At 40.9% G+C, this 23,243-nt stretch overlaps 9 protein-coding genes across 9 annotated transcripts; 4 read left to right on the top strand and 5 right to left on the bottom strand. All coding sequences in view use genetic code 12, as the record gives it.

The window, feature by feature from the left end:
- Positions 1–537: 537 nt before the first annotated feature.
- Positions 538–1,491, top strand: RJT20DRAFT_2676 (uncharacterized protein; the record flags this gene model as incomplete). Its single annotated transcript, XM_064919456.1, has 1 exon — positions 538–1,491. One exon carries the CDS (start codon positions 538–540, stop codon positions 1,489–1,491), a length of 954 nt encoding a protein of 317 aa, XP_064776199.1.
- A 3,882-nt stretch (positions 1,492–5,373) lies between these two features.
- FLO8 (Flo8p) lies at positions 5,374–7,890 on the top strand (the record flags this gene model as incomplete). Its single annotated transcript, XM_064919455.1, has 1 exon — positions 5,374–7,890. The coding sequence occupies one exon, from the start codon at positions 5,374–5,376 to the stop codon at positions 7,888–7,890; it is 2,517 nt and encodes an 838-aa protein (XP_064776198.1).
- A 195-nt stretch (positions 7,891–8,085) lies between these two features.
- Positions 8,086–9,801, bottom strand: RJT20DRAFT_29079 (dolichyl-P-Man:Man(5)GlcNAc(2)-PP-dolichol alpha-1,3-mannosyltransferase). Its single transcript, XM_064919571.1, has one exon. The coding sequence runs from the start codon at positions 9,745–9,747 to the stop codon at positions 8,281–8,283; it is 1,467 nt and encodes a 488-aa protein (XP_064776197.1). The 5' UTR covers positions 9,748–9,801; the 3' UTR covers positions 8,086–8,280.
- A 212-nt stretch (positions 9,802–10,013) lies between these two features.
- Positions 10,014–12,304, bottom strand: NOP8 (Nop8p). Its single transcript, XM_064916658.1, has one exon. The coding sequence runs from the start codon at positions 12,200–12,202 to the stop codon at positions 10,154–10,156; it is 2,049 nt and encodes a 682-aa protein (XP_064776196.1). The 5' UTR covers positions 12,203–12,304; the 3' UTR covers positions 10,014–10,153.
- A 595-nt stretch (positions 12,305–12,899) lies between these two features.
- RJT20DRAFT_126054 (uncharacterized protein) lies at positions 12,900–13,573 on the top strand. Its single transcript, XM_064916657.1, has one exon. The coding sequence runs from the start codon at positions 13,052–13,054 to the stop codon at positions 13,391–13,393; it is 342 nt and encodes a 113-aa protein (XP_064776195.1). The 5' UTR covers positions 12,900–13,051; the 3' UTR covers positions 13,394–13,573.
- Positions 13,574–14,703, bottom strand: PEX11 (Pex11p). Its single transcript, XM_064916656.1, has one exon. It carries the CDS (start codon positions 14,383–14,385, stop codon positions 13,699–13,701), a length of 687 nt encoding a protein of 228 aa, XP_064776194.1. The 5' UTR covers positions 14,386–14,703; the 3' UTR covers positions 13,574–13,698.
- Positions 14,704–15,966: 1,263 nt separating this feature from the next.
- On the bottom strand, positions 15,967–17,251 carry RJT20DRAFT_29022 (SDR family oxidoreductase). The gene has a single exon (XM_064919567.1). It carries the CDS (start codon positions 17,035–17,037, stop codon positions 16,033–16,035), a length of 1,005 nt encoding a protein of 334 aa, XP_064776193.1. The 5' UTR covers positions 17,038–17,251; the 3' UTR covers positions 15,967–16,032.
- A 469-nt stretch (positions 17,252–17,720) lies between these two features.
- On the bottom strand, positions 17,721–19,138 carry RJT20DRAFT_29051 (uncharacterized protein). The gene has a single exon (XM_064919570.1). It carries the CDS (start codon positions 18,940–18,942, stop codon positions 18,091–18,093), a length of 852 nt encoding a protein of 283 aa, XP_064776192.1. The 5' UTR covers positions 18,943–19,138; the 3' UTR covers positions 17,721–18,090.
- A 1,448-nt stretch (positions 19,139–20,586) lies between these two features.
- RJT20DRAFT_144516 (sodium bile acid symporter family-domain-containing protein) lies at positions 20,587–21,893 on the top strand (the record flags this gene model as incomplete). The annotated part of the gene is made up of 3 exons (XM_064918739.1): positions 20,587–20,915; positions 20,961–21,160; positions 21,217–21,893. The coding sequence occupies 3 exons, from the start codon at positions 20,587–20,589 to the stop codon at positions 21,891–21,893; spliced, it is 1,206 nt and encodes a 401-aa protein (XP_064776191.1).
- Positions 21,894–23,243: the final 1,350 nt, after the last annotated feature.

Below are 23,243 nucleotides of genomic sequence, written 5' to 3'. Positions count from 1 at the left end.
ATCTCCCAACTTCCACCTTCATTATCTCTTCATCTACCAAAATCCAACCCCCACCCTTCATTCTCTCATCTCTCTTCCATCTCCCTCCTCCATCTCCCTCCTCCATCTCCCTCCTCCATCTCCCTCCTCCATCTCCCTCCTCATCCCCCATTATTCTTACCATCACCCCCACCCCACCCTCCATCAATACAACCTCAGTGGTTGCACCCTTTGCACCCACCCACAGATTTTGTGCCCTCGCGCAAATATCCTACTACAACAGACCTCCTCCTTACCAGCCCCATCCACATCCATGCCGCCACCCCCCTCTAGTCAGCCAAAGTTCCGGCCGAGAATTTGTGACGTTTTCGTTGGACAATGGATTTTTTTGGTAGTATGAGATTCTGGGAGATTTTTCAGGACAGATTAGTGAAAGAAGAACGGTGTTTATTTGAACCAGAAGTTTGTGTTTATACGCTAGTTGTTAGTGTGATATATATATCGAGGGATATATATAGAGTTAGTATATAGGTTTATATAGGGTAAGTTTGCTTTGCCATGACCGCCGTAATACAGTACCCCAAACGAGAGCTCGTGAGAGAACCCTTTGCAAACCAGGTTGATGTGATTGAAAAATTGTTGATAGAGGTCCAGAACCAGCCTTCGGCCAACTATATCTCCAACAATAAGGGTCATATAGGAGGAAAAAGAGTCTCCGGTAACTACAACAAATCGGGCGGTGGTTACGGCGTTAATTACAACTCCCATCATGGACAGGGAATGAACAAGTACCAAGGTGCTGGACAGGGTTCCCGTAATGGCCTGTCCCAGGACTACCATAACATGTATGAAAACAGATACATGGGTTCATACGGTGTTCCAAACTCGTCTGTAGATAGACAGGGCCAATATGGAGCCGTTTTGACATCTGTCAACCAGAATCAAATCGGTCACGTTCCGGCTCAAATCCAAATCGCCCTTCCTGCTCAGGTTCCAGCTCAGATTCCAGCTCAGATTCCAGCTCAGATTCCAGCTCAGATTCCAGCTCAGATTCCAGCTCCAGTGCCATCTTTGACAGCTCCCCAGGTGGCTACCTCGTCTCCTGCTATTGCTTCTTCAACTAATTCAAGCCCTGGTCCTCGCCAGCAGATCCTTGCCGGAAGAGCAGGCAGTACTAGTTCTGGATCCACTGTGACAAACAACACCTCCAGTGAAAATGTCTCCGTTCCAGCTGACAACCTCTGGGGCTCCAGTAAGCCACAAATGTTTGATCCATTCAAGCCTGTTGAATTACCAAGTGCTTCTTCAGCCAGAAATCACTCTATTTTCAGCACTACTTCTTCAGGAAGTGGTGAAGCCGTTTCTTCTTTTAGTTCATTTGGCAACAACAACTCCAACGAGTTCGCCAACTTCAAGAACAGTAACGAGTTTTTTGGCTCCACCACCACCAGCATTTGGGCTAGTGGTAATGGAAACTCTCGTCTTATGAACGATGCTACCGTTTGGGGATAAGAAAAGGCCATACTGAAATCTGGTGTTATGGGATAAAAAGGGAAATATGTCCTACGCTTTCTTCAAGAACAATTTTGTCAGTCTAATTGTCACCACTTTCACTTCACAAAGGAGTTTCCTCGTCTGGGAGGAAATTTTGATTCTAATCTATACATTGCTGCTTTTGTTGTTATTTGCTATGCTGTTGCTGTTTTTATTTATTTACTTTTGGTTATAACGGTTTGTTGTCATTCGTTCATTCGTTTTTTAACTTGGGAGGTTAGAAGCTTACGTTGGTTCATTTCTGGGACTATGTCTCAGCTGGGTACATCCAACAGGCTTCATCAAAATGCCTCCATATCGAGGAGATGAAGTGTGAACATAAATTAAAATGAGAGGTTTTTTACAAAACGGGAGGTTTTAAAGACGGTTCTAAAGACGGTTCTTGCTTCACATATTTGGTGGAGCTTGTGCTAAACGGTCTCTGTTTTCATTAATTATATTATTATTATTATCATATCTGTTGATGTTATTATTATTGTTGTTGCTACTTGTTTTATTTTGTTTTTATTGAGTTCGCTTGCCGTTCTATATATGTATGATGTATTATTATACTGTGTCGTCAGAGTTCATATTTGCGTATATATGGACATAATATAAGTGTATTGAGAATTATAAATCTCTATGGTACTCCCACTGGTTAAGTTGCAAAAAGCCTCACTATAATACTTTTCACGATATACATTTGTCATTTTTCCAGAAAATATGACAAATTGTAAAATTGTAAAATTGTAAAATTGTAAAACCCTAACTTTAATTGCACCAGAGAATTTTGTTGTTTGAGTAAAGAGAACATGTAGACCAAGTCACTAAAATAATTCTAAAAAGTAACTCAGCAGTCTTATAAGGGCCCTCATATTCACTTGTCTTTGTTATCCACCACCTCCAAATGAGATCCTGCTGATCTTCCTGATCTTCCTGTTCCATACCTTTTTGCAATCAAAGATCGACTGTCGCTCTCGGCTATCAAGCTTTGCTCATTACAGGAAAGGACAGGAAAAAAAAGAAACAAGTACACTAACAAATTGCCAAATTACCTAATCGAATAGCTTTCCAATTAGATAATCAAAGTGCATATAGTGCTACTAAAGTAACCCATAGACATACAAAGCATACATAGCATACATTGCATTCAAAGCATACATAGTATACAAACCATACAAAGTAAGCACTGCGAACGATTGGAGGAATACACTATCGGAATAGACTACCGGAACAGACAATCGGGACGGGTTTGCAAAATTTTTTTTTCTAGAGATAGCGGAGACAGCAAAATATCCCACCCCCCACTCCCATGCTTGGAACCCTTAGGAAATGTGCTTTTTTAGACATATCCCTATCGTCCCTGTTAATTACCTGATACCATTGGATAGTGTTCTCCATTTACAATTGCCTGTCTAGGAAGTAGTCCTGCTCCCCACTTTTCCCCCCTTGATAGGGCACACTTTTTCAGACACCGAAAAAAGTCAAAATATGCGATACGGACACGACCTGTAGAAAGCCCTTAGCGACATTTGACGATACCAGCGCGACATTCAAAACAAGCAAGGCGTTATCGGTATCGGGATGTCGTCCGGAGGGTGGTGCGACATTCCATCGCAATCATCACATGACCTGCTACGGCCCATTACTGCAGAGAGCGATATGGCGAAAGTTATGGAGTGATGGATCATTGCTTTTTGCCAGGTTCTGCGATGGACGAGGCCGAGCAGGTCAAGGCCGGGGTTTGGACCATGTCAAAAACGAAAAGCATGGCGTGTCATTGTCACAAGTGTTTCCAGGCGAGGTTGTGTGTGTGATCGGAATGTACGAGATCGTTCTATGCTCGAGATGTAGTGGGTGCCATTGGGGAATGGTCGCTTTCGCTGAAACGAGCCGATGTCGCGCGAACCGAAAATTGCTTTTCTGCCCAAGACCTCACCGCGGCTGCGAGCCCTATGATCACGAGAGGTAGGATGGTGTAAAGATGTTGAACTCTTGGAATAGTTGCTGAAGCACGCCATAACGTCATAGAGGTAATTAACTTAGTAATGGTACAATTATTAGGTTAATTAACTTAGATAACAGATGACTGTTCAGGGCCCATCGCCCCTGTCATCTGGAGCAAGGGTTCAAAAGGGATCCCCTCGTTCAATACTGTGGATTATTTTGCAGTTGAGTCCACTTGTCACAACGGGCGATAGTGTCGTGATTTTCACTAAAATTGAAAAATTTCGAATTCTCGCTAAACTGAGTTCTGTAGCGAGCGAGTTTTCACAGTAATATGATGACAGACACAGTAAATGAATGAAAAGTATCACATTTGCCCTCCACTTTTCTGGCCAAATGGAGAGAAATTTTCGTTATTTTTGATTAAGTGGGTTCGACCTGATTCTGGGTACCTTCCTGACGTTAGAAATGAAGAGGTGAACATTTTTCTGTATTAGTTGGGTCATTCATCTTGGTAAATTTTATTTGTTGCACCTTCTCTCGCTAAAAATTATATGCTTTGTTGCCTTTCTAGTGACTGCCCTCGCGGTATTCTCACGTCGTACTCTCGCGACAATACTTCCACCCTCAGTAATTCCCTTCTCAGTATTTCCACCCTCAGTACTTTTCACTTACTCTACACTTCACTAACATTATTTACTCTACACTTCAGTTCTCTGCACCTCACTATCCTACTCTTCAGTACTCTACATTTCACCTGACATCTCTACACCTAACTAACCTCACTACCCTCACTACTGTAATCACTTTAATCACTCTCCCCTCTCTAATCTCTCTAATCACTCTACCTTCGCTACCTCCACCACCGCCACCTCCACGTAACTAAATCTTCCCAATTTTCACCCTCACTACCCTCCCTACTTTTTTCCCTAAAAACTACCTCCCTCACTAATTCCCCCTACTTTTCTCTCTCACTCTCACTCACTCTCTCTCGCTTCTTCCCCCTGGCGACACTCTCCTCTCCTTGCACACCACCCTCACTGCACACTCTCCTTGCACACCACCGTCACTTCTCTTCCTCCCTACCTCCCTCTCCCTCTCCCTCTCCCTCCTCCCTCACCGTCCCAGCTTTTGTGTCTCCATCCACACCGCTAAACAATTTCAACATTTAAACCTTTAAATCCCCTACGGCGGTTGTTTATGGTGAGAAATAATCGGTGTCTGAAGAACAGTTAAACTGGAACATTTCATTCTCCATTCACTTTCTTTTCTGGATCTTCTTTTTGTTAGACCTCATCTCGTATCTCGTCCATCTGCTGGCATTCCTTCGGTAACAGTGAATAATCGTCCAGTATCGTCTCTCCATTAGCTGCTACCTACCACCCGACTGTAGCTGTATCCGTTGTCAGAATATCGAACTGTTTCGATAACAAGAAGAAGAGAAAGACAAAGGGAAGTTCTCGTTTCTACCGCCTTACCACTTGACCATTGCTTATCACAAGGTTTCTATCTCCCACACGTTTTTGGAGTGATAAGAGGTAATAGCCTACTATTCGGGAAGTTAACTGTTGTCTTTGAAAAGGTATCGTTTGTACTGCTATTTTCGTCTACTGGTGAAAAACGTCGAAACGACGCCTAAAAAGGCCCATACTTATCATATCTGGTATATCCATTTCATCACTCCGTTCATTTCCTCCAAGGGAAGATTTAGTCACAGCAGCAACTTTATACTATCTGGCATCGTCTGTTGCCCATCGCTGTCTACTAAAATCGGATATTTAACATTCACCAGAATCATTCCTTCGTATGTCTCATCACAGCACACCCCACTTGTACAACAAACGTACCCCTGGAAACGATAACCTCTCAGCGAAACAGAATCTGCAAAATCCCATCAACCCCAATAAACCCATCATGGACGGATCCAGAAGCATCTCAGACTCGCTGGCCGCTAACGCCAAGCAGCTACTTAATGCTTACGTCTACGACTTCCTCATCAAGTCAAGACTCCCACAGACAGCTCGTATCTTTGTCAATGAAGCGGAAGTCCCGTCGATTCAGACCCCTCCAAACTCAGGCAATATGGCAACTGCTGCCAACCCAAAGTTGGCCGCTCTGAGACATTCTCTGTCAAAGAATCTGCCCCAGATCAACACCAACAATAATAACACCAATAACAACCTGGCTACTAATACTCCACAGACTCCTAACTTCTCGTTCCAGCAATTTCAGAAGGACAACAACCTCCCCAATCTTGCTGTAGCTATGGATGCTCCACAAGGATTCCTTTTCGAGTGGTGGCAGGTTTTCTGGGATGTCTTCCAGGCGAAGAATAGTCTCAATAGCCCAAATGGTCTCAATGACTACAATAATCCTAATATTCAGGGCAAAAACCTGAATGTGGCTCTCCAGTACTACCAACTTCAGCTCCTCAAACAACGTCAGCAGCAGGAGTTGCAAGGGCTTAATATCCGTCCTCACATGTTTCAAAGCATAGGAGGAGGTCCCCAGATTCAGCCGCAGAATCCACAACAGCAGCTACAGTTGCCTCCACAGCAGCAGCAGCTTCAACCACAACAAGGCCAACAACAAGGTCAGCTTCAGCCACATCAAGGTCCTATGCTTCCCCAGCAACAGCAGCAAGGACTAGCTCAAGCTCAAACACAAGGAGACGGACAAGGCCAGGGACCTCCAATGGATGCACTGCAACAAAGGTTAGTTATGCAGATGATGATGAAGCAGCAGCAACAGCAAGCTGCTTTGGCTCATCAGCAGCAACAACATCTTCCAATAGATCAACAACAGCAACAACAACAGTTAATGAATGCAGGTGGACAGAATGCTAACTTGAGTGTACAACAGCAGCTTTTTCTTTCACAACAGCAAGCACAGCAGTCTCAAAGCAGAATTCAACAGCATGCACAGAATCAAATGAACACTTTCAGGCAGCAGCAACAAGCTCAGCAACAGTCTCAGGCTCAACAAGCACAACAACAGGGCCTTTCGCACGATGGCTCTTCAAACAATGGGCTTGCTAACGGCCAGAGATTGCCTCCTCATATGACCCCACAAGCTGAACATGCTCAACCGCCAGTGAATGGCATGCAAGGATTTCAGCAGCAACCTGGTGTTATGAATGGTCAAACACCATTTGCTCAGCAGCAGCAGATGCAAGCACAGAAGAATATGAGAATGAAGAGTGTAAGTGGAGCTGCGGGAGTTAATGGTAAATTAACCAACAACAATCAGGGTAGCCCTGTTATGCTTAATGCTGGTGTAGGACCTGGCATAGGAGTTAATAATGGAAATTCCGGTAACATTAATGGTGCTAGCGGACCCCTTATGAACAATGGGAATGGACCTAATGGGAATACGAATAACCGCAACACAAATGCTTTACAGGATTATCAAATGCAATTGATGTTACTCGAAAAGCAGAACAAGAAGCGTCTCGATATAGCACGTAATAACGGTGACCCCACTAATATGATTCCTGGAGGATTAAATCAACTGCCTCCATTACTGTTGCAGCAGCTGTTACAGCAACAGCAGCAACAGCAGCAACAACAACAACAACAACAACAACAACAACAACAACAACAACAACAACAACAACAACAACAACAACAACAACAACAACAACAACAACAGCAGCAACAACAACAACAACAACAACAACAACAACAACAACAAGCAGCAGCAGCTCAGATGCCACAAAAGTCATCTCCTGTTACCACAAGTAACTCACCAGTGATACATAACAAACCTTCACCTCAATCAGCTGCTGGTAAGAAGAAAAAGGAGACTGCCCCTAAGAGAGGAAGAAAGGCCTCTGCAGCCAGTGTGACTTCTGTTACTGGTGGGAACAATAGTAATAATTCTGGTTCAACTAATGCTTCGGCCAATTCTTCAGCATCGTCAAATCCCGCCAACACGCCATCATTGCTTAAAAAAGAGTACACAACACCACTCACTCCAGCTTCAGAACCTGCTAATGACCCTAAGAGAAAGCGCAAGAGCGCTGCGGCAGGTTCAGACTCCCCAAAGAAGCAAGCTACTGGAAGGTCTTCTTCAGTATCCAAGAAGGAAAAGACTATCAAAGAAGAGTCAGGTACCCTGGAGGCGGGTAGCGAAACTGCGACGACAGCTTCAATTAACAAGAAGAAAGACGAGCAAATACTGCAAAGTTCATTCACTGACCCAATGGGACAACCAGATCAAATGTTCTCAGTGGAGTTACTTGGAAATGCAAACGTCGATAGTCAGAATTTCTTCGGAGCTTCCAACACTCAGGGTAACCAAGCAGGTATTGAAGACATTGACTTTGATTTTGGCCAATTCTTGGAGAGTAATGGTGATGGTATAAACGATGGCATCGGAGGGTTTAATTGGGGAAACGTTGATGCAATTGAAAACGGCGAATCTACTTAAAATGTTGTTAAGACTAATTTGGGATATCGCCAAACATTGTACTAGTACGTATTGAAAATCAACAAAGACTAGGCTACATGCTGTAAGTTCGGTTCTTTCAAGAGTCAACTATTGAAGACTCGGCAGACATTTTTTCTTCTTCATATTCTTGGACACCTTTATTTAATTATTACGCTACTGAGAGCCAAAAGTTCTCCATACATTAATATCATTGCGTACGTTGTTCGTGTATTCTTCTTTGTATTATTTAATTTTCTTTTTATTAGTCTACATACTTAAACATAGTCTGGAAGCCACCGAAATTCGAATAAAACATTTGTAGGAACATCCTCTCTATGTCATTAAAATTGAAATATACAAGCTATACACAATGAATTTTACATCTCTCGATTACTCATTCTTCTTTTCTTCATCAACTTGACTAGGGTGAGTTGGGTAAACTTGAAACCAAGCGTTTTCATTTCTCCATACGCCAAGGAGGACGACACTCAATACAGAGACCAATGCAATAGAGCTCTCGTTAGTCGATGGATAAACGTTCCAAGACCATTCGTGAACACCCCACAAAGCAATTCCAATTGCAAAATGCCATCCTGTCATGTAAAGTAAGAAAGGAAGTTGCCAGCAGTACCACGAGAGGAACTGGTAGTGTAACGATCTGGAGAAAAGTACACCAATCACATTCGTGGTGGAGAAGATTAACATGATGATCTTAGGTCCAGCATTAAAGTCGAGCAACAAATTCTTAGAACTGACAGTACTCGATGGCTTGAAAGCGTCTTTGATTAATTGTAAGATCAGTTTACCAGTAATTCTGGAATCCAAGAACCTGGTGAAAACAAAAAAGAGCAAGACTATTACATGACCGGCCAATAAAGCATTCGAGAAGATATCACTGAGAAAGGTTTCTTCAGGTACAAATCTCCAGTTTACAGTCCATTTGTAGAGGAATTTTCTCTGAAAGTTGAAGGCTTGATTGATATAGTTCCATCTAATGGTTTGTGCTTCTTCATCAAAGAACAAAGGCAACAAAAACCTCCAGCCCATCATGACTTGGACTAAGGGAATGATTGCTATCGGAAGTGCAAACTTGAGCAAGTTTTCCCCAGAGAAGAAGTAAGTCACAATAAGGACGGCAGGTGTATACAATAAGGCATTCATCTTTATTGAAACAGCTACACTGAACAAGTCAGCAGCCACCAAGCTGAAAAGATATCCAATATATGGACTAGTAGAATGCCAATAAGAACCTTGCTGCAAGAATACCACGACTCCAACCATTGAAGCTGTCGTGAAGCAATCATTGAATAAACGCAAAACATAGATAGACATTAGACGCTTGCTTGCAAGGAACAAGTATAATGGCCATGGTTTCATTTGTGGAGTCATTGTCGTGGCTATAAGAGCCAAAATAGTTGTAAATGTCAACAAACTGCTGAATATTGTCTGAGCAGTCAGAATTCTTTCTCCGCCATTGGTCATAGATCCTATCCATTGGTAGATTTGGACAAACCCTGCTGGGTATACTATAGGTCCAGTGTCACCATATATCTCATTGTAGTCGATTTCTCCTTCATTGATAAGTTTAATCTGTTGCATATAAGTTACAAAGTCAATTTCTGTGTAGGGAACATGGGCTATCACGTACTTAGCCACAACCGACGTCAAACACACAATAACAGGAGCAATTACTCTATTGGCTTCGGGGTTATCAATGAGCGACTTCACTCCGAAGATGATATCACCGACAACATTTTTCACGCTGAATTCTGGCAATTCTGGCAATTCAGGTAATTCCGGTTCACCTGGGGCCTGATTTGACTCAGCAGGTAACAAAAGATCTTTCTGATTCGACATTATTGCAACAATGAATAAGAGATTGTATTTCTTATCAAAGCAATTTGAACGGCTTTATAATTTTTCACTATTGTACGGCGCTACCAATGCGATATATTGGAGATGGGACCCATAAGCATAAAGGGGGTTTGATGGGGATATTATACATGAAGTAGAATGATGAAGTAAAGTGAAGGAAAAAGACAAGAGTGGAGAGTAGAAGGTTAAAAGAAACATGGTGATATTTACGAATATGGTTTTTAAACAAATATTGAAATTTTGTTGGATGAATCATAATGAAAAGCATTCATTGAAATAAAATACAGTGAATAGTTACGTAGTCCCGTTGAACAACATGACAAACGTACAGCGAGAAACAACATATCGATGCATTACATATATTCTTTACTTCACTCTATCAGCATATCTATGTGGTGGTAAACCGGCTGGATTTCTTCTTGAACACTCTGAGTACATCTCTTCTACGTCTCTTGCACTCCCTCGATAATTCTCCTCTCATCCCCCAGAACCATTTCTCATAAGCGGACTCCTCACCGTCCTTAACAGTGGCACCATCAGACTCACCAGGAAGCTTGATATGGTCGCCGATATTACCAATTTTGGCTAATTGCGATTGCGTTTGCAAGAAGGGAGAATCAGAATGAGGCCAGAATAAACCGTACTTGGTAGACCTCTCGCGGAGAGCATCCTCTTCTTGTTTCTTTCTAATCTGTTCAAGTAATTGCTTTTGCTGTTCAGCGTCTACAACCTTCTCATTGTCGATATCTTCGTCATCCTCTGAAAGTGCCAATCTAAATTGAGAAGCTGGCTCCTCTAAAGCAATTTTAGCATTCTTACCAGTTCCTGGATTAAACAAGGATCTCAAAGTCTCTGTATTGTTGGTAACAGGAGCTTGGCCAAAACTAGGAATAAATTCATCTTCCGAACTTTCCTCCATTTCTATGTCGTTTACCTCTTGCTGCTTCTCTTCCTCTTCCTCTTTCTCTTGTTCTTGTTCTTCCTCTTGTTCTTCCTCTACTGATTCTTCTTCTACCTTTTCAACAGTTTCAACCTCACCGTTAGCCTTTACTACTTCAAATCCGTGCTCATCATTGTACTGCTCGACTATCGCTTCCGTGCTGTAATGTTTACCCAAGGCATCCAAGTCAAGCTCGTTTCCTTCGTCATCCTCATCATAGTAGACTTCTTCTTGTGGCCTTGATACATTGCTGGTGTAAGATGAGATGATATCATTGGCTTTAGAGTAGTCAAGGTTTCCAAGGGAATCGTCAGAATCGCTATCATTCTCACCTCCTTCTATTTCGTAATCGTAATGAACCACCCTTCTCCTTCCTTTCTTATCAAATATAATATCATCTTTTTCAATTCCGTTGTTGTCTTCTTCAATTTCTACTGGCTTTTCAAAGTCGTACTTATCGAAAAGGGAAGCCAAGACAGACTTGTTCTTCAATTTCTCAGCATCGAGTGAATCCTCTTCTTCATCCTCAAGGTCACCTTCGGCACGGTTATCCTCATTTCCATACGACACAGCGTCATCACCATTAATTCCGCACTCCACAGCTTGCGGACCTCCAAGGATACTATCAGCAATCTTAACTTTTCTTTGGCTCACTCTTTCTACAACATGATCGTCTCCACTCTTCCATACACCATTGGAGTATTTCCACGTCAAATCATTGACAGTCTTATTCTTCTCCATACCCCATAATTTTGTTTTATAACATTTAAAAGTTTTTAATTCACCATTAACAAGGATTCTCAAGGTCTGCTGTTTCTTTAGGAATACCCAGTTAGGTCTCTTTGTCACTCTGTGTCTTCCAGGGATAACCTCGGATCCTCCAGAGGTAAAGGAATATTGTTGTGCGTATGGTTTGTTTTTAGGAGTTGTCCATGCGCTATATGATTTATTTCCAACAAGAGACAGGGAGGGGGCCTTGTTCTTTGTGTTTCCTGATGCGTTATTGTAAGTATGACTGGATACGGAGTATCCCAATGCAGATTGGTTGGGAGATGAAATGGCACCCGAGGAGGTCAATAATTCACCTGTAACAGAATTTACCGAATAAGAAGTGTGAGCTTCATTTATTCTTTTTTGACGTGCAGCGTTGATTTTATCTCTTTTAATCCTTTCCGACTTCTTGTCATCGCTACGCTTGAGGTCTTTGGCCAATCTTTCTTCAAACGATGGCTTCGCTATGGATACCGCCAATTTCATGCCCATGAAGAGCATTCCGTTGAATGCACCTTTCAACTTGTCATACGACAGCGGAGTAATTTTAAGGGTAATAAACCCGAAGTAATGGTCCTGGAGCGGCTTAGTGAAGATTTCAAGTTCTTTGACCACTTCGCCGAATTTGGCCAATCTCGTATTCAAGCCATCTTTATTCTCCAGAAGCTTTGGCGATATATTCGCTATATGAATTCTAAGATTCTGCGGTTCTTCAATTTCTGCCATTTTGAAAATGTAAACAAGCACCCAAAAGCTCTTTTTTTTTTTTCTATCCAATAATTGTATCAACTATATCACAATAAATACAACAAAAGACGACTATCTCTGGTTGAATATTACAACTTCATTACAACTTCATGAATTGTTGCAAAGAATAATTTATTTGTGATGAGGGTGTGTCTGCAGGAAGGATGTTTTGGGCATTTAGAATCTGTTAAGTATGTGAAGTGGATAAATGTGAAGTGGATTTTTAAATGGAAAGAAGGTACGGGTAAAAGAAGCGGGTACGGGTAGAAGCTGCGGTACAAGAATTTTTGATTGACATAGGAAACATCATCTTGAATTTTTATCGTGAATGTGTCTGTCATTAAAGACGTTATTGTTAATTAATGTACTGTGAGAAAGATCATGAAGAAGGTGAGAAATGTGCTTCTGTGGTGATCTACAATATTCAAGACATTTTATATTCAAGACATTTTTTTTCAGATAGTTTTAGCTAATTTGAATAAAAAGTAGAAAAATCATATTCCAACAAAGAAATACAATTACATAGACCTCAATATCCATCCTAGTATCGCATATTCATAATACTCTATTGAAACTACTAAATGGCTTCTTACCTGAACCATCAGATTAACTATTGCCGCAAAAAGTCTTCACATAGGGCTTACTATGATTACGTAAATACAGTCTTCGATCACGTGACCTATTTCTCCATAACCTTGTATAGTCTTAACTATGGGCATTATAATGACTATTGAAGAATAGATATCAAGTATCGATTGTGGTGCCTTTGATACTCTACTTCAGTGCCTAGAAGTACCTCAAGCACTATTTAGAGTGCTCTGCTGCCTCATGTCCCGAATAAGTCGTTTAGATGACGATGTAGCAAATGGATGGAAGCAACTGTATATATCATATGCTGCAATTGGCTCAAGAACCATACCTCCAGAGGACTTAGACATGACAAATGGACATGAAAAAACACCAATTGAAGACCACAACGAAGACCCCGATGCTTTAGATGTAGTTCTTCGAGTTTCTGAAGAGATACCGCAGTTGTCGAAGTTAATAGCTGATTCCAGCAATCTGGACGATTTGGAGAGAGAACTAAGAGATGCTGTGATGAAATTCTATTGGAATGGATACTATTCAGGGTTTGCATCAGCTTCTGCAGATCAGAAAGAAACAGAGTAACAAGTAGATTAACTAGATTCTAATTCAAATCTAGATCAACCGAATAAATAGATCATTAATAGTCTTTAGTGGATTTCACCAGGTATTTTTCTGTCAATGACCAATACAATACCAATACATATAGTCAAATGTCAAAATTTAGATACCTTAAAATAACCACAACTCATATAAGATCTACACCTCATCTACTGTAAAATGTACATTGTACCTCTCAAATAAATAGTATATATGTATAAGGGCAGGAGCAAAACAAACGTATCTTGTTGGACCTTCTTCATGTTTGGTATTCATGTGCGTGTTTACCTTTATGGGGTAGCAACCCACAAGTCCTTCAATCCCATGATAGAGGTGATAATGCCAGCTAACCCAACATCTCCCTCGGTGAAGTGCAAGATGTCCAACGAGTTCAAAGCAATGAACGAGTCTAATAAGTCCCAGATCAACTTTCTCTTGGCGGAGTAGAGCTTCTTATCGATAGCAGCTTGGTCAACCTTCTCGTCGACGGTAGTCTTGGTGGTCAACGATCTGATGATGTGCAAGGAGTTGACAATACCAGCAATCAATCCAAGTAACCAGAATCTGGAAGCCCACTTACTGATGGTTGGGAACTTGGTCTTGTCGATTATACCCAACATCTTGAACCAGGTGACCGAGTCTAAGGTCAAGTATCCAGCGTAACCCAAGTTTCTGATCACAGTGGTGGATTGCAAGACTGGATCCAACAACTTGTTGTCGTAGGTCTTGGCGGCAGTCTGGAGATGGTTTATTGGCTTGAAGAATCTCATTCCCTTTCTAATAAAGGTGAAGTGCCCCTTCAAGCCGGACCACATGTTAACCCATTCGATTGGGTAGCCCTTTCTTTGCAAGTAGTAGGCAAGGAATCTCGACAAGTAGGCGAGCAATCTGAACGACTTCTCTCTCTTGGGAGTACTGTCCAAGAAGGTGACCAACTTGGTGACTGTTGGGTGGTATACAAGCGTGTCGGCGACCATGGTGGAGATATTGTGTATGATCGTTATTGAAAAATGGGGTCAAAAATCACAGGAAAATAGCGTCTATATATACTATCCGGGGTAGCGAGTAACTCTGGGAGCGTTGAGGTGTATGGGTTTTATGGAGAAGAGGGCTATCGGAGATGTAAATCGGGAACGATTTATGGGAAAACACTCAGTAGAGAAGGGTGGAAGTAGATAGAACGACTATAGAAGAAGAAGAATGTAAATAGATATATATATACATAATATATATATAAGAAATATAATATATATATGTTTATGTATATATACTATACATGAAATATAATATATTATGTCTTACCAATAGTTGTAAATTAAATCCAGAGACAGCACAGGAGTCACAACACAGACAAGATAGTACGACAGCTACTACTACACAGAATTCCAGAATATAATCACAGACTGCTGCAACAATAACAGTTCAAAGATATTATACACTACACCACACTACTCTACAGCATATTAAATGACTACATGAACACATTCAATACACACAAGATGATAGCGGGTTCACTACATGTATGCCATAACATAACATAACATAATCACAGTATAACAAGACAAGACCCCTGCTACGTAGTTATCCATGGGAACATATCTACTCATCCATAAACATCCCAAATCTAAAAGGTAATACAAATGAAATGAAACAAAACTCCATATTCACACCTAAACACTTAAAAAACCGCAGCAATCACACTGGCCAGATAACAAAAAACCCATCCACTGGAATCTATGAATCAGGTATCAATTAACGAGTCAACAGACGTGAATTAGCACATTATTCCGAATCCGCATCGCAGCGGGTGAGAAATGCGCTAACATTACTTGATTCTGACCCGCTAGCACTATTACACATGAAGACTTTGGATTGCACCCACTGCGAAACCAACATAGAATTATCACATCCGCTCGCATAGAGCGGCTCGTGTCAATGGCAACTTAACCAAGGGAACGGGGTAAACAATGCAACAGAGTGGTGGTCTCTACTAAGCTTTCAGTCTTCATAGTACTCCTACCATGGTTGCAATAGTAAACTCTCTCTTCATTCTGTCGTGGGGATCCGAGCCAATCGCGAACCGAGGTATTCGCCGGCGCAGCAGATTGCCATTCTTGGGTGTGATCCTTTCAGCCCGAGGTTGCGAAAATGGAGAAAACTTGTTGGAGTTGCACGTGTAAAGAAGCACGTGAATCTTACTGTATTATGTTGAATTGATAAATGATCAATGCCGCAGTATAGTTTTGGTAGTATATTCTGTTTTTTGCAACAAGAAGTCGTGTTGTATTAGATTCCACAATCACTTCTTCGAAACACCTTGTTCAAAAATACAAGAAAAAGGCTGCAAATATGCTTCAGTTCTTTCTCAAAGGATCCACACGACGAACCTGTCCTTCTCGGGTAAATCCTGGCTTAACGGGTTTATTCAATTTCATGAATACCACAATTTTGGGTTTCCTCCATCGTTCTCCTTAGAAGACCACTCGGTTAGACATTCCGGGCACCATACGACTTTCAGCAAGTCATTGTTAAGTTCGCCTCAAATTCAATTCTACGAAATTCATAATTCAAATCACATTCTATCAATTGACCTATATAATTATATTTAGATACAAATAGAATACTTAAGCATTGGCTCTGATGACTTGCTTAATGGCATCAGTGACAGACTTTTCAAAGTCAATGTACTCAATTCCCAAAAGGTTTCTAGACTTCTCATTCTTGAGGTTAGGAATGGCAGACAAGTCGATATCATCAGGGTTTCCGACAGGCAAAGTCTCGCGGAGCTCAGGGAAGTTCTTTCTAATAATATTCAAAATCAATTGAGAGTTGAACTTGTTAGCCAAGGTAATAAGCCTTTGACCCTTGGTCTCCTCTTTCTCGAATGCAAGAACATGAGCCTTAGCTACATCTCTGACATCCACGAAATTACCAGCAGTTTCTGGAACCTTGTCATCTTTCTTCAAGTTGTAAATGGATGTGATTATTTGAGCAGTAATATTAACTTCGCCCTTAGCTTCTTCATCCTTTGCTTGTGGGCCAACAACATAAACTGGGTTGATTGTAGATAAGGCAAAGTTTGGCTTGTTAGATTCTACAAATTCCCAAGCTGCCTTCTCTGCAAAGGTCTTAGAAGCGAAGTATGCAAAGAAGCCATTGGACTTACCTTCTTCATAAGTAATTGGACTGAAGAATTCTTCACCACCCTCATAAGTTGGATCAGACAACTGCTGAGGAGAAGCAATAGCAACAATGGAACTGGTGTATACTACACGCTTGATTTGTGGTGAGGTTCTGTGAATGGAGTCCAAAACAAACTTGGTACCATTGATAGCTGGAATTAAGATATCTCTCTCGTTATCCTCGGCGGAGAACGTCACTGGAGAAGCAGTGTGCAAAAAGACAGTTACTTCTGGGTGATTTTTCAAAGCTTCGTCGAAAGCGCCCTGCTTCTCTAACACTGGGACAACTTCAAATTGGAACTTCGAGCCATAAAGCTCTTTTAAGTGTTCACCTTTAGCAGCAGATCTCACAGAACCCACGACATTGTAGCCCTTAGTGACGAGGAGAGTAATAATGTGCTGAGCGATGAAGCCAGTAGCACCAGAAATGAAAACTGAGGTAGTCATTGTAGAAGTTCGGTTTTTTTATTTGAGATTTGGAAGGTATTGAATTAACTTTATGAATAAGCTGATGATGTGAGAATAAAAATCCACTCAATTCGAGGGTCAATTGCTCTACTTATATAGCCAGAGACGCAGTCCAACAAGAGAAGATTGATTTCAAATCACAATTGGCACCAACATTCTTGCCACAGATTAGCCATAACACCGTCGAAGATTTTGCAGCTACACCCGTCCAATGCAAAACAGTCTGTAGCATAGGCTTAAATCCGCGATGAGATAGAATAGGAAATCTCCGTGAGAGAAGACATATTTTCATGTACTAGTGATTTCTAATCATTGGTCAACGCCAATTTCTATTGTGAAAAATAAGTTTATGATTTGTTAGTGGTGCTTGGGTGGTAGAGTCACTGCCTGTGGTCGTCTTAAAGCCATGACACAAAGATTGGTTTTCGTGGTTAACGTGTATTTCTTTTATTATAGTTGGGCATATAAAAGTGGCCATTTATGTATCTGCTATGAGAGTTGGGTAATGTATGGTAATGTTTGTGACACTACTTATGTTGGTAGTCTAAGCCTATTGTATAGCATTTTCGGGAATATTGCCGTATTTTTTTCTTAGGTCTTACAAATCATTGGCCCTGGGTGCCACTAAGGGTCACGGTCAGCACGGCTTATTAAACTCTCTATCGCTAACGTAATTGATCCCTCCCATCATATACTGTCTATGCGATCACGTGATAACATTATTCATTTTGAATGGATTCTTTTGCACCCAATTTGTTGGTGAAGAAGTTCTTGTTGAGGAGTGTCGACTACTGCTTACAATTTATGAACTCTGCGTTTTGTTATCATGCAGTGGGCAGTGTTGGGATATAATGGCGGCAAAGTTGAATAGGAGGCTCTATTTATTTATTGCCATTACGGACGAAAGAACTTCAGCTGATTTTTTGTAGCTATGTACAACAATTTACAAGTATTCTACTTTGTAGCACTCAATTCAGTTCGAGATTGCACTATTCTCCATGACATGAAACGATGAATGAAATGATGAAACGATTAGTCCTCCAATTCGGCGAGTTCAAGCAATTTTTGCTTTCTTTCCTGTTCCTTCGTCTTTAATGTTTTCTTGTATTTTGCAAAAGATGAATTCTTCTTTTGCTTTTCTTCAATTGAGATAATCTTCCCTTTGTATATATCTTTTCCTTCCAGAAGCAACTGGGCATACTCAAGACGATACTTTTCCTTCGTTGCTGGTGACAACGCACCCCATGTCTGTGCTATTTTCTTTCTAGCAATCAAATAGGGCTCATCGGAGTTGGCATACTTAAGTGAGAAGTAGTAGTTCCAGGTCTGTGTATATGTTACTGTATGGGCTAAGCTATCATCCTTCTCTGATTTTTTCTTCCTATCCTTAGTTCCTTTATCTTTCAATGCCTTAACTGTTCTTCCATCCACTTCGACCTTCAATTGTTTGCGATAAAGTTCATCTTTTTTAATACTTTCCTCTTCTCTCTTGGTCTTCTTGTGAGCTTTTGGTATAGCTGATATGTCCACTGAATGGAGCCACTCATCTACTGCTTTTTGAACTTCGTTTTTATCTTTTGGCGATTTGTCTATATCAGGAAACTTTTCACGAATCAAATCCGTAATATGAGAAACTGTCCATTCATTTCCATAATACTGTAATGGCAAAGTATACCATCCATATTGAGTATGCACCGCACAGAAGTCGTTAGGAGACTCCTGAATATCCTTTGAAAGCGGATGTGGAGTATCTATAGATTTTCTCCGCCCTCTTCCAGTGACAGCTTTTGCAGTTATTTGCGATTGAAAGGCAACGGATATGTAGTTTCCCAGCCATACTTGAGATCTGAAATTCCGCGGGCTTCTCAAAACTCCTCGAAACATAACTCTTGACGAGACAATGCTCAATATGAACTAAATGTTTCGTACTGTTTCGTACTGTTTCCTAATAAGTATTCACACATATACCTAATTGAATACTGCTAGTTAAGCGATGGGTACTATTTTTCAGGTGATGTCGTAAATTTATGTTAATGAATTTGCGACTTTTTCTTCAGAAGTCATTAAATGAATAGGCATTTATAGTTATGAACTGAGTACTTCTATCCTGGAACATCATATATGATATTAAAGTCGAGATTGGTATTTTTATAGTTTATAAATGGTATTAAACTCAAGATTGCTATATTTATAGTTTATAAATGGTATTTAACTCGAGATTGCTGTTTTTATAATATATAAACTTTGTGTGACGAGTCGTATTTCAGTTCGTGGAGATGAAGCAGAGACAGCACGCCATACTAATTTATTCTGGAGTTCTAAGCTACCCAGTGATGAAGATTCTATTTGGTTGGGTGTTGGGGAATTTGGCGTGTACCTTAATCGGTGTTTCTATTTGCGGCTATGTAGCGATGTATAATGGATTGCTGATTCAGCATAGGTTACTTTACATAATATCAGGATTTGCATTGTTTCAAGGGGTTATCGACATTTTAGCTCGCGCATTGGCTAACGGTGGGTTCCCAGATGAGCTGTTTGCATTAACCCTGGCTCTGGAAATGTCTAATGCGCTCGGTACAATAGTTTTGAGCTTAGTACTGAGCAGAATTAACCAAGTGACTTCGAAAATGGTGGACTTAGCTCGACAGACGGAGAGGTGACGATGGAGAAAGCGAAAAGGTCTTACGTAGTTCCTATGCTAATCAACTCTACAGTCGATTACGAAGGTATAGAACCCCTTAAGTATAATGAAATGGCGAGGTGTCTTTCGAAGAGATACGATTTTGGTAACAGAGCGGTCATGCAGTTACCAATAGAGCCATACAACCTAACAGGAGATGTAAGTATAAGAGAAGAGAAACGTGAGGAATCAGGTTCGGAATTAGAAAATAAGATTAACGAAGAGGAAGATGATTAATAAGAAGTGTCAGGGGCTTCCAATCCCGATATCGCCAAGGGCGCTACTACTGCTCATACACCAAGTTACCCGTTCAACAATGATTCTAACCACTTGTACATTTCAAGAAACATTGGAACTGTTAGCTCCTGCATGTCTCTTTCCATAAGAACCCTTCGTGCCGTCTTTGGCAGAAAACCCTACGAATTATCTCCACAGATCGTGAAGCGAGCTCTGGTATTGTACCATAGCCGTCATTTATGTCCTTCCCATACTATTCACACTGTAAGGTCTATCAACACGATGATCTCTTATATGTTGTAGTTTGGGTGCAAATAATTTGAGATGAGTGTGAGTGTGAGTGTGCAGCACGTTTAAAATGAAAGGTCTCTAACATTAAAGAACGATGTATTTAACCTCGCCATGGCACTGGTAAAACTATATTGTTTATCCACGATTGAAAGATGTTTAACTCAGCCTTTACCATAACACTTGTATTACTAAGTCTTGGTAGTACTCTTGGCTCTTCAATTTACGTGTTATGTAGTGTTTGTCTGCAGTCGCTTGGTATATATATGCTTCCATTGGAACGACTCTAGGTTTATCTTCAAATGAAATACTTCATAATCAAAATGTTGGTGTCTAAGCAGTTCAAAAAGGACATGGCAAGTGTCTTCCATGACCTTTCCCTAGTTGATAAACTATTACCAGTTTGGATCATCTTGGCAATGATTTTGGGAATCCTATTGTCCGTGTATGTACCCCAGAGCAGAGAAGCATTCGACAGGGCTAAAGTTGTGGGAGTTTCCATTCCCTTAGCTATAGGACTAATAGTAATGATGATTCCACCCTTGTGTAAAGCGGAGTGTGAACACTTTTTCAAATTTTTCTCCAAAACAACATATTTAAAGCCCATTTTGATCTCATTAGCTCTCAACTGGATAGTAGGACCTTTCTTGATGTTTGGTCTTGCTTGGATGACCCTTTTCGACGAGAAGTAATACAGAAATGAGATTATTATGATTGGTTTAGCTCGTTGTATCGCCATGGTGTTGCTCTGGAACGACATAGCTAGAGGTGATAACACCTTGTGTGCTGTTATTGTTTTAATCAACAGTTTATTGCAAGTCGTCTTGTATGCACCTTGCCAGATTTTCTTCTGTTACGTTATTACAGGAGATTACAACCCCAGTGTTACGAATGCAGGTGTATCCTATACTTTGGTCGCCGAGAGCGTTGCTTTCTTCTTGGGTGTTCGTTAGGATTCGGAGTCTTAATTAGATTTGCATCCGCATATACGATTGGACTTCCCACATACGAAAAAAAGATGATCCGCTTTATTTCTCCATGGGCATTGATAGGTCTCTTGTACACTATCATCGTGATCTTCATAGATAAGGGTAATGATTTCCTTAAAGAAATTGGATATGCGTTGCGTTGTTTTGTGCCTTTAGTAGCTTACTTCACGATCATGTGGTTCGGTACATTTTTCTTTTTGAGATGGATATCATATTCCAGTAAGTTGGGTGTTCTCAGAAAAGTGTCTAAAAAGAGTGCCACTTCAGGAGTTTGTGAAAGTGAAGCTTCTGCTGGTGAAGATACAAAGTTGTTGTGTGGTTGTGAAGAGAAGATGTCCACGCATCCTAATAAGTGGATTAGCGAATGTACGGCAAATTATTCGGAAACGATTACGCAAACCTTTACTGCATCTTCCAATAATTTTGAGTTGAGTTTGGCTGTAGCAATTTCACTATATGGGTCAGGCAGTAAAGAGGCTATTGCAGCCACCTTTGGGCCACTTTTGGAGGTTCCAATCTTATTAATTCTTGCATTTGTAGCCAGGTACTTCCGTGTAAGATTCATCTGGTCTGATATTGAAGAGGAGTACCTCCTTACAGATGAAGAGCTGACTGAACTGACTGAATTGCTGTATAGATAATAGGTCGTTTTTATGATATTTATTAAATGAGATATAAGTTGATGTTCAAGTACATAATTTTTTAACTTATTGAAGCAAAAGCGATCAAAACTCCGTTTCGTGGAGCTAAAATTTTATTTTTTGCATTTCGCCCTACAACTACATAACATTCATCCATTTCTTAAAAGGAGGACCCTTTAATATACTACGTCTTTAAATCAGACGACGATATAATACAATTTCTATGCTAATACCATATCCTAGATGGAGATATTTTTGCGGCAATTCACAAACTGCCATGCATATTGAAGTGGGCTGCAGTCATCAAACCTTAACAATGTATAATATTTGGGGACTAGGACGATACTATGTATAGTTTACCGCGTCACATATTATTGTTAATTCTTATTGTTAATTCCTAACCAAATATACTTAGGAGTCATCACCTCCCGAGAACCACCATATCAGATACGAATGCTTCCATTGCATAATGTACTCATCCCAAAGGTCATGAAAAAAAATTAGATTGTCGCTGCGCGTCTCTGCCTGGTGAAGGTACAATGAGATGGAATGGCAGACGAGCCACCAATAGTGTTCCGAAACCTGTTTCAAAGCCCGATTTCTGCGATGAGGTTAATTATGGATACGATTTACCCCGTATTACTTCAAAATGGTAGAGGTTTCTGGGGAATCTAGTGAATATGACAACATCTGAGACAATTTTGCTCCATATTAGAACGTACACTGTATCTACGTCACGAAACAGGTTTGTGTCGCAGCACCGCATGACGAAATTTTTCATATTTTTCACACATCCGTAGTCTCATGCCTTATCGCTGAGCACATGACTCAGTGGCTTACGGAATAGGGTAATACCACGGCAGTAACAATACCACTGCAAAGTAGTAGTTGCATGGAGACATACACACGACATCAAAGGGAGAGGTGCTAGAGAGGTGCTGGTGACCTGTCCACGAGATTTCCGTAATACGGTACGGATATTGGTAAGCTTCAAATATGTCTAAATCTTGTCATTAACTGCTGTGGGCTGGTGCCTCTAAAATCATGTAGCTCATCGCGGGGACCCCCAAAATCAACCCCAGCCAAAAAGTTAACATGTATTGCTTCTCAAGAAGCTCGATGAGATATTATTTCTAGTGGCTCCCACAGAGTCAACTCACCTGTCGTACGAAAAGGAGATATTTTCTATTTTGTAGTGATACACCAACCATTGTGTGAGTTTCAATAATAAACCAGAGGGCTCGTAAACATAACCCGATTCTCCGAATGCCCAGCCTGCTCACACCGTGGAATCGTGATCCGAGGACCGCGCATCGCATCGGAGTAATGCCTAAACACACCAGGGGCCCG

Source organism: Scheffersomyces xylosifermentans (assembly GCF_036884685.1).
Source record: "Scheffersomyces xylosifermentans strain CBS 12540 chromosome Unknown RJT20scaffold_2, whole genome shotgun sequence".
Taxonomy (NCBI): domain Eukaryota; kingdom Fungi; phylum Ascomycota; class Pichiomycetes; order Serinales; family Debaryomycetaceae; genus Scheffersomyces; species Scheffersomyces xylosifermentans.
Note: the sequence above shows the minus strand (reverse complement) of the source record. Positions and strands in the feature narration are given on the sequence as shown.